Source organism: Grampus griseus, assembly GCF_964374135.1.
Source record: "Grampus griseus genome assembly, chromosome: 16".
In the NCBI taxonomy this organism is placed as follows: domain Eukaryota; kingdom Metazoa; phylum Chordata; class Mammalia; order Artiodactyla; family Delphinidae; genus Grampus; species Grampus griseus.
The window spans coordinates 53,269,616-53,283,123 of NC_139010.1; the positions used below are offsets into that span (position 1 = coordinate 53,269,616).

Consider the following 13,508-nt stretch of genomic DNA (forward strand, 5'->3'; position numbering starts at 1 on the left):
GGGCCTCTGGAGGTCTGTGAATCCCTGGAACTTATAAAGAAAAGGGTCTGTGTTGACATGCAGTGTGACATCATGATGAAGATGACATCATGATGAAGAACACAGGCTTTGGAGCTGACTATCTGGGTAAAAATCCTGGCTCCACCATTTACTAGTTCTGTGATCTTGACCAATTACTTAATCTCTTGTTTTCCTATCTTCAAATGTGGGAAAATAATAACTACCTTTTAGGGGTGTGGTGAGAAGTAAATGAATTAATATATGGGGAGCCTTTAGAGCAATGCCTATCGCATAGTAAAGTCTCAATGATGTTGCCATCATCATTGTCATCATCTCATCAGGTACTCAGAGGGGTCCACTACCTCCCCAAAACGTTAAGAACCACTTGTGTAGGTCAAGCTCCCACTAGAACAGCTGAGCTGGAGCCAGGATTAGACTTTTTCTGCCAGGGCCCCCCTCTCACAAGGGCTGCTGATGGGGTCACACGGTGAGGATGTCACCTATTCCAGCAAATTCTGCTCACATTGTTTCTACCTAGAATTTTCATTGGTTAGAATTTTACCCGGCTTTTTTTTTTTTTTTAATATTTATTTATTAACTTATTTGGCCACACCAGGTCATAGTTGTGGCACTTGGGATCTTCGCTGCAGCATGCAGGATCTTTTTAGTTGCTGCATGTGGACTTCTCAGTTGCGGCATGCATGTGGGATCTAGTTCCCTGACCAGGGATCGAACCTGGGCCCCTTGCATTGGGAGCAAGGAGTCTTACCCACTGGACCACCAGGGAAGAACCTTACCCAGCTTCTTAAATGAAGGAAATCCTAAATGACTTCCCTTAAACACAAATTTCCTAAAATTAAAAAGTGCCCAATTGGATTCTTCAAAAACCGATTATTCAAAAACAGTATAAATAGATATCTCTTAAAATTAACAGGCATTTTCTACATGAAAAGTATTACCAAATGTCTTTGTTTGGTTGCATTGGTAATTATGGCAATGCATTGGAAGGGTTAAGTCCCTGAAATGATTCTTTGAGGCAAAAATATAGACAGAAGCTGCTAGCTCAGAGGTCACACATAAGACCTTCAACAAATAGATGCTGATGGTGGGAAACATGTAGCGGGAAAAGAAGTTATGCTAATAAACCCAACTTTGGGCCTCAGATGGGTCATTTCACCTCCTTGGGCCTCTGTTTTCTCATCTATAAAATAAGGGGACTGGAAGAGATGACCTCTTGGGACCCAGATATAAATTCTCTGAATTTAAACAAGCACCCAGCAATACTTTGATCTCAGCTGCATGACAGTTACCTAGCTAAACCACTAGAGGGCACAAGAAGACTGGGAGACTTTGGGTTAGGAGCTTGGGGTGGGGGGTACGGGGTGCTGGACAGCCCTGGTTCCTGCTGCTGGTTAGAAGTATTGAATATGGTTTTCTTTTGGAACTTCCCTGACCACTGCTCTATTGGCCAACATTTAAAATGAGTTTAGAATTATCGCTTCCCCCTTTGATTTACAAATACCCTGAGATCTGAGCAGTTACCCTAAGTCACAGTTAGGAAAGGTTCTCTGGCTTGGGTCGAAGTTTTTGGCTTCACCTAAGGGAGGCTTGGCCAGAGTACTCATTAGGCATCCAGTAAAAGAGCGAGTAAAAAGGCTGTTGCTAAAATTGTGTTTATGAATTCGCAACACTGTTCTAAATGGTAATATCAATGCCCACCCCCAGATCCCATTTTCTATGGGAGCCAGGAGTCACCTTTCTTGGGGCGGTGGGCACACAAGGACCGCTGGGAGGCAGATCAGCTCCCTCCCCGCTTCCCCACCCCCTGCAGGAGGCTGCACTGGGACTATTTCCTGGAGTGGGACCTCAGCCTCCCTCAGCTGCTTTAGAACTGGCACCAGATCGGAAAGTGGAGCTTTTCCTGCTGGTGATTCAGAGACTCTTCCAGTGACAGCCTTTTGAGAAGCTTGACTGATTCAAATTCATTTTTCAGGCAAACACTAGAAAATTCTAGAGACTCTTCAGGTCTTATAGTTTAAGGGAGGTGAGCACGGCTGGGAATTCTAAAGTACGAACAAGATCACTATACCTTGTGTCTTCTATTACTTCATCGATCAGCTTCAACCACATTTCTGCCAACTGGTTTGCGGGAATTTTACCTTGTATCCCTGATTTTAGAGCCTCTATTTTTGATTGCTAAAGAATTTGGAAAGGGAGGAAATAATTGGTAATTGTGCATTATACCTGGTAAAACTTTCATTTTCAAGAAAAAATACACAAGAGGACTTAACAGAAAAATGAAAAGCTTTTTTCTTTTACATTTAATAACGCTCACCATAGCTCAACACTATTTTTCTTCAAAATGCAATCAACACTGATACATATATTTAAGTAATAAGAAAGATTTTCATATAGCTTTGACCTTTGAAACCATGGAAATTTTAAGTATTCAAAAAGCAAATAAAAGAAAAACCAACAAGGATGGGGGAAGGAACTCTAAAACGGAATGTAAAACAGAAAAAAGTGAACCTAACTATATTTCACATGAATAACATAACTACACTGAGTAACCCAAGTAACTTTTGAGCACAATGTTTTTACTATATTCCCTTAGTTTGAAGGAAAGAACCATAAACATATCAAACTCTAAATAGCTTTGTTTTTTGCGGTACTTCACCTATGGATTTTAGGATTAAATTAATGAGTAAATATATCGAGGAAAAAGGAAGCCAGGTTTCTCACTGTTGGAGAAGGGAGTTGTAAATACAGAAAGAGTGAAGACCAGAATAAACCCCATGATGTTAGAATGGAATTGGGGTTATCCTTATAAACTCATTGCATTCAGTATGTTGAGAGATATAGAAATAAACATACATATGTATATACATGTGTGTCCTCATGCAAGTTTGTCTGCTGAGAAGGCCTAGAAGCAACGACATCTCAGTAGTGGTGAGCACTCCAATACCCAGACTTTGTTCTTCACATTCCATTCCTACTAAAAGGAACCAGGGCTCCTTGGAGAAATGGTGATTCCAGGGTTGGGATACAGAAAGTACAAGATAAGCTCGGGACAGATTATTCAGAGAGGCTGACGGAGAGCCCACCATGATCCCCAAAAGTCTGATCATGGAAATCCACTGTCCTATCCAGATTAGTATGGAATTAGGACAGCTTGGTCAATGAAGAGAGCTAATGAGAAGAACAAAGCTGAAAATGCTGAAGAATACCCAAAACATAATTAGAATAGAGGTGTGACCAATTCTCTACCAAGTCCCTTGAGATGGAGATTGGAAAGTAATGCCACAACCACAATGCATATCAATTGTAGCTCTGTTATGTAAACAACTGTGCTTAAGTTAAATGTATAACTCTCCTTCAATATTGTCTTTAAAACATAAAACAATATTTTCAGATTTTGCCATGGGGTCTTAGAACAAGTATATTCCAGGAACCCCAAATGTCATGGTCCAACCCTGACAGGTTGGATCTCAGAAAAATTAATATTCATGTAATGTGGAAATCAAAACACTAATACCAGATGGATTTTATCAGTACCTGATAGAAATAACTTAGTATCTTTGACTTAATTAGAAATATCCCAACCACGTTCTTCTTCTCATCAATGTCAACTAGAAGGATAATCAAAGATATCACATCTATGCAAGTTCCCACCAGAGGGAACCCCCCCAACCTCCAAACAAGGAAGTCCACTGAGCCCACTTCTTCCCACAGTAGAGATTCTTACTGCTTTGATAGCAAAGCTCTAAGGGTTGCATGTTTCTACTGTAATGAACCACTCTCCACACCATACTTCACATACAAATTGTGGCAGAAACTGTGAGTTGTCCCCCTACTTCAACATCCATCCTCTCTTTTCCACAGTGAGACAACTTGCACCTGGACATATGCCTGCCCAGGCATAAGACTGTATTTCCCAACTCCCTTGTAGTAAGAGGCGGTTGTATGACTGGATTCTGGCCAGTGGAAAATGAGTAGAAATCAAGCCTGTGACTTCTGAGTGTTTCCCTTGAAGGAAAAGGCCTGTGTCATCTTCTCCCCCTCTTTTCCCCTTCCTTCAGGCTGAAGGGTCGGGGTAGTGGTGAGCTGCCTCTCCCATGCAGACTATGACAACTCCTTAGCGATAGCAGAGCAACAAGGGGGAAAAAGCCTGGGTGCCTAACACCACTGAACTTCCATACCAGCCTTGGATTACCTACCTCAACTGTTACTAAAGAAATAGCTTTCATCTTGCTTACCATTATTGAGGTCTTGTGGTACAGTGGCCTAACCTGCATTCTAAGTAACACATAATTCACTCTGTTCGATGAAAAGGAAAGGCAGAAAAGATAAACTCACCAGCCGTTCTGCCATGACTAGTAGCATGTTCACTGCATCCAGGCGATGACTAATATCCTCCCAGTATGAAGTCAGTGTGACAACTGGCTTTGTGTGGGCCCAAGGCAAGTAATAATAGTAGTTCCCTGGTGTAGAACATTGAGGGTCAGTGAACACTGGACACTTAAAATCAACAACACGTTTACTGAAAAGATGTGCAAACTGGACTGCTTGGGTAATCATAGGCCTGGGGGGGTGTGGTTTGGGGTGGTCTGGTTCTTTCATTTTATTTAATTAAGCAACTGAGGAATAAATAGGAAGTTCTTATTCATTTAGCCTGCTTTGAAAATCTCTACAAGACCCTAGTGAACCTAGCACAATGATCTCAGGATCTTTTGGTAATTCAGGACCATGTGTCTGAGCATCACTGATAATTACATAACACAGCAGAAGAAAATAGAGCATAGGAGATTAGACTATACGTGTTGTCCCTGAAACTGTTATTCTAAATAAATGTTGTTGTTGGAAGTGGGACAAGAAAAAAGAATTTTCTAGTTTTTTTAAAGCCTTAGCTAGATACATGGAATTTGATATTACTAAGAGCCTTACAGTAATTAAGAATTATTAGCCAACATTTTCTAGCACATTTTATATTTTAACACTACTTGTACAAAAATTAGGTAAAAACTATGGTGACAACCGTTGGGGCATTTGATCAGAATTTCTCTCTCTCTTCTCTATACTCTCCAACCATTTGTCGATACCTTTATAAGGGCACTCTCATACTCTGCCTTCTATTATGATTTATTTTATACACTACAATGTAAGCTCCTTAAAAGCAGGGACTGTTTCTCATTTATCTTTGTTCAAATACAGCTATTTAATCCTCATGGCAACTCTGGAGAAGATGAAGAAACTGAGGGTTAGAATGAAGTGATATGGCTACGGTCATAGTGCTGGGAAGTAACTGAGCCAAGACCAGAAGCTTGATTTTCCATCCACTCCAACTACTCAATCTAAGTGATTTGGGGCCTGGCAGGGCAGAAGCTGCTTGGGGGAAGGCTCAGCGTTCAGCTAGTTGCCCTCTTGTGACTTTACAAACACAGCAAGTGTTAAAGTTGGGCATGGGAGGGGGCATTGGAGTACAGCCAAGGGTCTGCAGCTTCTAGGGTCTGACCATTCTTGAAGGTGCCTGAACTCCAGCCACCTCTCCTCCCCATTCAGCCTTTCCCGTTCCACTAAGCATATGCTGGGGATAATGGCTGCCAGAGGGAGAATACACTGCATGCTTCTCGTCCTGTGGTGTACCCGCTGTAAATGTGTACAGGAGAGAACGGCCAGTGTCAGTCTTACCATCAAACACGGCACGGCTGTATTGAGTGCTTGATGCCAAAGGCTTACAGGTCGTGTCAAACTTGTTGCCATAGTTCCCAATGCTGACTTCAAACTGAATGGCCTCGCCAACGTCTTGCAACATGGTGGCCGAATGGAACACAGCAGACAGGCTGTACTTCCGCCTTCGCTGATATTTCTACAAAGTATGAGCAGACATAAGGCTCAGAGAAACTCCTTTTGCTCTTGTTTACATGTGGAATTCTAGTAGTTGTAATTCTAACCGTAATAATTAGTGTTGAGTTAAATGCCAGTGGAGAATGTTCTTGGATCTAGCAGTTCCCCCTGTACTCAAACAAGTGGGCAAAGACAGAAGTACCAGGATGTTCATTGCAGAGTTGATTGAAATAGAGAAAAAAATGAAAACAATACAAATGTTTAACAACAGGCCACTGGTTAAGCAAATTATTTTACATCCATAAAACGGAATGAAAGTTCATAAAAAGGCTTAGGTAGATTCATATGTACAAACATGGAAAAAAGGTATATTTGTAACTGAACCCATTAAATATATATTTTAATACTGGCATATGCACAAAGAAAGTCTGGAAGAATATAAATCAAATTGTTAACAGAAGTTATGTTGGGGAAGGTAGAGAGATTATGGCTAACTTTACTGTCTAACTTATACATTTCTAGCAGTTTGAATTGTTTTAAGTATTAATTTTCTAATCAGAAACAATTAAGACTTTTAGGACTTCCCTGGTGGTGCAGTGGTTAAGAACCCGCCTGCCAGTGTAGGGGACACGGGTTCGAGCCCTGGTCAGAGAAGATCCCATATGCCGTGGAGCAACTAAGCCTGAGTGCCACAACTACTGAGCCTGCACTCTAGAGCCTGTGAGCCACAACTACCGAGCCCACGCGCCACAACTACTGAAGCCCATGCGCCTAGAGCCCGTGCTCCGCAACAAGAGAAGCCACCACAAAGAGAAGCCCGTGCACCGCAACGAAGAGTAGCCCCTGCTTGCCACAACTAGCGAAGAGCCCACGCGCAGCAACGAAGACCCAACGCAGCCAAAAATAAATAAATTTATTAAGGAAAAAAATGACTTTTACTGTCAGAGTCTCTTCAGCAAGTGGTGTTGGGAAAGCTGGACAGTCACATGTAAATCAATGAAGTTAGAACACATCCTCACACCATACACAAAAATAAACTCAAAATGGCTTAAAGACTTAAATATAAGAAATGACACCATAACACTTCTAGAAAAGAACATATGCAAAACATCCTCTGACATAAATCCTAGCAACATTTTCTTAGGTCAGTCTCCCAAGGCAATAGAAATAAAAGCAAAAATAAACAAATGAGAACTAATTAAACTTACAAGCTTACAGCAAAGGAAACCATAAACAAAACAAAAAGACAACCTATAGACTGGGAGAAAATATCTGCAAGTAATGCAACTGACAAGGGCTTAATTTCCAAACTATACAAACAGTTCATACAACTCAATAACAAAAAAAAAGCGAACAACCCAATCAAAAAATGGGCAGAAGACCTAAATAGACATTTCTCCAAAGAAGACATACAGATGGCCAATAGGCACATGAAAAGATGCTCAAATTGCTAATTATCAGAGAAATGCAAATCAAAACTACCATGACATATCACCTCACACTGGTCAAAATGGCTATCATTAAAAACTCTACAAATAGTAAATGCCAAAGAGGGTATAGAGAAAAGGGAACCCTCCTACACTGTTGGAGGGAATGTAAATTGGTACGCCCATTATGGAAAACAGTATGGAGATTCCTCAAAAAACTAAAAAAAAGAGTTGCCATATGATCCAGCAATCCCACTCTGTCATATATCCGGAGAAAACTCTAATTCAAAACGATACACGCACACCAATGTTCACAGCAGCACCGTTTACAACAGCCAAGACATGAGCAACCTAAGTGTCCATCAACGGATGGATGGATAAAGATGTGGTACATATATACACCATAGCCATAAAATACTACTACTCAGCCATAAAAAAGAATGAAATAACGCCATTTGCAGCAACATGGATGCAACTAGAGATTAGCATACTAAGTGAAGCAAGTCAAAAAGAGAAAGACAAATATCATATAACACTTATATGTGGCATCTAAAATATGATACAAATGAACTTATTTACAAAGCAGAAACAGACTCACAGACATAGAAAACAAACTTATGGTTACCAAAGGGGAAAGGGGAGGGGGGATAAGTTAGGAGTTTAAGATAAGCATATACAAACTACTATATACAAAATAGATAAACAACAAGGTCCTACTGTATAGCACAGGGAACTATATTCAATATCCTATAATAAACCATAATGGAAAAGAAGAAAAAAATATGTATATGTATAACTGAATCACTTTGCTGTTCACCAGAAACTAACGCAACACTGTAAATGAACTATATTTCAATTGGAAAAAAAAAAAAAAAGACTTTTACTGTCAGATTTAAAAATAAATGAAATTAGGTACACCTATTTTTCTGAAATAGAGATCAAACATTGTTCCTTTCTTTTTAAAATTTATTTTGTATTTTTAAATTTTTTTATTGACGTATAATTAACTTACAATATTTTAGTAGTTTCCAGTGTACAACCTAGTGATTTGATATTTTTATACCTTACAAAATGATCTAATTACCATAGAGTTATTACAATATTATTGACTGTATTCCCTATGCTGTCCATTACATCCCTGTGACATTTATTTTATAACTGGAAATTTGTAGCTCTTAATCTCCTTCACCTTTTCACCCATCCCCCCACACCCCTCCCCTCTGGCAACCACCAGTTTGTTCTCTGTATCTGTGAGTCTGTTTCTGTTTTGTTATGTTTGTTCACTTGTTTTGTTTTTTAGATTCTACATGTAAGTGGAAGTGCTCTTTTTATAGAGTACAGCCAGAAGGAAGACAAGGAGATTAGTTGACTGGCTGCAGCTTAAGTGGTGGCATTATTTGGGAAAGTTCACTTGGCTATTTGTGATTTGTTGTCCTTTGCTTTTGATTTCTTAATCTTGAGATATTGCCAGGCCTAGGTTTTGGTTGCTTACGTAGGCTGCCAAGACTTTAGAGCCACCACCATCTAATGGTCTCCTTGTTTAATTAACAGTGTGTATACACTACATTTTTGTTCATCCATTCAAAAAATCAGTGGATTCATGGTTGCTTCCACATTTTGGCTACTGTGAATGGTGCTGCTATGATCGTGACTGTACAGATATCCATTTGAGTCCCTGCTTTAAATTCTTTTGGGTATATACCCAGCAGTGAATTGCTGGATCATATGGTAGTTCTATTTTAAACTTCCTGAGGACCATTTTAAGAACATCTGACAGTGACTGCAGTTTGCTGTCTTAAAGCAGCGGTTCCCAACCTTTTTGGTACCAGGGATCGGTTTTGTGGAAGACAATTTTTCCACGGACGGGGCGGGAGGGGGACACGGATGGTTCAGGTGGTAATGTGAGCAATGGGGAGCAGCAGATGAAGCTTTGCTCACCTGCCGCTCACCTCCTGCTGTGCGGCCCGGTACTGGTCCGTGGCCCGGGGGTTGGGGACCCCTGTCTCAAAGAACCTTGGGGAGAGAGATCAAGATGGTGGAGGAGTAGGACATGAAGCTCACTGCCTCCCACAAATGCATCAGAAATACATCTACATATGGAACAATTTTAACAGAATATCTACTGAATGCTGGCAGAAGACCTTAGACCTCTGAAAGGGCAAGAAAATCTCCATGTAACCAGGTAGGACCAAAAAAAAAAAGAAAAAAAATGAAAGTGAGAAAGGAATTGGGATGGGACCTGCACCCTTGGCAGGGAGCTGTGAAAGAGGCAATGTTCCTGCACCCTGGGAAGTCCCCTCACCAGTGAAGAGATCAGCTGGGACAGAGGAGGAGCTTTGGAGCCTCAGAGGGGAATGCAGCAACTGGTTTGCAGCAGCTAGAATGGAGAGAGACCTGCACAGGCAGTCAGTGCCATCACTCTGCACTCCCTAGCCTAAGATCCCTAAAACAGAGATTAAAATAACAATAGAAAAAAATCAATAAAACCAAGAGCTGATTCTTTGAAAGGGTAAACAAGATTGATACACCTCCGGCCAGGCTCACCAAGAAGAAAAGAGAGAGAACTCAAAATAAGAAATGGAAAAGGAGACATAACAACCAATACTGCAGAAATACAAAAAACCGTAAGGGAATACTATGAACAATTATATGCCAACAAATTCAACAACCCAGAAGAAATGGACAAGTTTCTAGAAACATACAGCCCACCAAAACTGTATCAAGAAGAAATAGATAATTTGAACAGATCACTAGAGGTGAAATAGAATCTGTAATTTAAAAATAACTCCCTACAAAGTGTGAAGTCCCTGTGAAGTCCAAGAGGGCTTCACAGGTGAATTCTACCAAACATACAAAGAAGAACTTATACCAATCCTTCTCAAACTCTTCCAAAAAACTGAAGAGGAGAGGATACCCCCAAAGACATTCTATGAAGCCAACACCACCCTGACACCAAAACCAGACAAAGATACCACCAAAAAAGAAAATTACAGGCCAATATCTTTGATGCATATAGATGCAAAAATTCTCAACAATGTATTAGCAAACCAAATCCAACAACACATAAAAAAGATCAAACACCACAACCAAGTGGGATTCATCCCAAGTTCACATGGATGGTTCAACATATGCAAATCAATCAATGTGATATACCACATAAACAAAAGAAAAGACGAAAACCACATGATCATCTCAATAGATGCAGAAAAAGCATTTGACAAAATTCAACATCCATTCACGACAAAAAAAACTCTTGCCAAAGTGGGTATAGAGGGAACATCTCTCACCATAATAAAAGCTATTTATGACAAACCCACAGCCAATATAATACTCAACAGTGAAATGCTGAAAGCCTTCCCACTAAAATCTGGAACAAGACAAGGATGCCCACTCTCACCTCTTCTATTCAACATAGTATTTGAAGTCCTAGCCATAGCAATCAGATAAGAAAAAGAAATAAAAGGTATCCAAATTGGAAGGGAAGAGGTAAAATTGTTATTATATGCAGATGACATTATTCTATATATAGACAACCCTAAGGACTCCACACAAAAACTAACAGAACTGACAAACAAATTCAGCAAGGTAGCAGGATATAAGATTAACATACAGAAATCGGTTGCATTTTTTTACACTGATAATGACATCTCAGAAAGGGAATGTAAAAAACAATACTTTTCAAAATCGCACCCCCCAAAATAAAATGCTTAAGAATAAACCTGACCAAGGAGATGAAAGACTTATATGCTGAGAACTATTAAACATTAATAGGGACTTCCCTGGTGGTGCAGTGGTTAAGAATCCACCTGCCAACTCAGGGGACATGGGTTCAAGCCCGGGTCCAGGAAGATCTCACATGCCGCGGAACAATTAAGCCCGTGTGCCACAACTACTGAGCCTGCACTCTAGAGCCTGTGAGCCACAGCTACTGAGCACACATGCCACAACTACTGAAGCCCACACTCCTAGAGCCTGTGCTCCACAACAAGAGAAGCCACCGCAATGAGAAGCTCGTGCACCACACGAAGAGTAGCCCCTGCTTGTTGCAACTAGAGAAAGCCCGCATGCATCAACGAAGACCCAACACAGCCAAAAATAAATAAAAAATAATTTATTTTAAAAAACCCAACATTAATAAAGGAAATTGAAGATGATGCAAAGAAATGGAAAGATATCCCATGCTGTTGGGTTGGAAGAATTAATATTGTTAAAATGTCCATACTATGCAAAGCAACCTACAGATTTAACGCAATCCCTATCAAATTACCCAGGACACTTTTCACAGAACTAGAATAATCATAAAATTTATATGGAACCATAGAAGACTCAGAATTGCCAAAGCAATCCTGAAGAAAAAGAACAAAGCAGGAGGCATAACCCTCCCAGACTTCAGACAATACTACAAAGCTACAGTAATCAAAACAGCATGGTATTGGCACAAAAACAGACATGGATCAATGGAACAGAATAGAGAGCCCAGAAGCGTGGTTAGTACTCCACGCTTCCATTGCAAGGGGCATGGGTTTGATCCCTGGTCAGGGAACTAAGATCCTGCAAGCCACACAGCATGGGCAAAAGAAAAAGAGCAGATCCTAGACAAAACATTCTCTGACATAAATCATACCAATGTTTTCTTAGGTCAGTCTCCCAAGGCAATAGAAATAAAAATGAAAATAAACAAATGGGACCTAATCAAAGCTTTACTAGCTTTTGCACACCAAAGGAAACCATAAAAAAAAAAGAAAAAAAGAAAGAAAGAAAAAAGAAAAGACAACCTACAGAATGGGAGAAAAATATCTGTAAATGATGCAATTGACAAGGGCCTAATTTACAAAATATACAAACAGCTCATACAACTCAACAAAAAAGCAAACAACCCAATCAAAAAATGGGCAGAAGACCCAAATAGACATTTCCAAAGAAGAAATACAAATGGCCAATAGGCACATGAAAAGATGCTCAAATTTGCTAATTATCAGAGAAATGCAAATCAAAACTACAATGAAGTACCACCTCACACTGGTCAGAATGGCCATCATTAAAAACTCTACAAATAGGGCTTCCCTGGTGGCACAGTGGTTGAGAATCCGCCTGCCGATGCAGGGGACACGGGTTCGTGCCCCGGTCCGGGAAGATCCCACATGCCGCGGAGCGGATAGGCCCGTGAGCCATGGCCACTGAGCCTGCGTGTCCGGAGCCTGTGCTCCGCAACAGGAGAGGCCAAAGCAGTGAGAGGCCCGCGTACCGCAAAAAAAAAAAAAAAAAACCTCTACAAATAATAAATGCTGGAGAGGATGTGGAGAAAAGGGAACCCTCCTACACTGTTGGTGAGAAAGTAAGTTGGTAGAGGCACTATGGAAAACAGTATAGAGGTTCCTCAGAAAACTAAAAATAGAATTGCCATATGATCCAGCAATCCCACTGCTGGGCATATATTCAGACAAAACTCTAATCCAAAAAGATACATGCTCCCCTATGTTCATAGCAGCACTAATCACAATAGCCAAGACATGGAAACAACCTAAATGTCCATCAACAAATGAATGGATAAAGAAGATGTGGTACATATATACAAAGGAATACTACTCAGCCATAAAAAAGAACGAAATAATGCCATTTGCAACAACATGGATGCAACTAGAGATTATCATACTAAGTGAAGTCAGAAAAAGAAAGACAAATACGATATGATATCACTTATATGCGGAATGTAAAATATGACACAAATGAACCTATCTACGAAACAGAAACAGACTCATGGACATAGAGAACAGACGTGGTTGCCAAGGGGTAGGGGGTTGGGAGATGAAGGAGTGGGAGATTGGGTTTAGCAGATATAAACTATTATGTATGGAATGGATAAATGACATAAATATATGTCCTACTGTATAGCACAGAGAACTATATTCAGTATCCTATGATAAACCATAATGGAAAAGAATATTAAAATGAATATATATATACATAACTGAATCACTTTGCTGTACAGCAAAAATTAACACAACACTGTAAATCAACTATACTTCAATAAAAAAAAATACCTTGGGATATCCCACTATTACAAAATCTCCATTTTAGTTAAAGAAATTTTTGACATAGTACAATTGAAACCTCCCATAGGATTTCATTAGAAACACCTAAGTGTCAATCTTTTTTTGAAAGACTTTCTAAAATACTGATTTGCAACCTTAGCTGCAAATTGGATCACCCAAAGAGCTTTTATATATATATATATAT

General features: G+C 40.0%; 1 protein-coding gene across 3 annotated transcripts in view; it reads right to left on the reverse strand.

Annotated features, from left to right (window-relative positions):
- Positions 1-13,508, reverse strand: part of MYOF (myoferlin) — a 154,727-nt gene that overhangs the window by 61,928 nt on the left and 79,291 nt on the right. For all 3 annotated transcript variants that reach the window (XM_082673869.1, XM_082673868.1, XM_082673870.1), the window contains 3 exons: positions 5,689-5,866; positions 4,357-4,481; positions 2,090-2,196 (listed from right to left, as the gene is read on the reverse strand). In XM_082673869.1, coding sequence (XP_082529995.1) covers positions 2,090-2,196; positions 4,357-4,481; positions 5,689-5,866 — 410 coding nt within the window. The remainder of the gene's footprint in view (positions 1-2,089; positions 2,197-4,356; positions 4,482-5,688; positions 5,867-13,508) is intronic.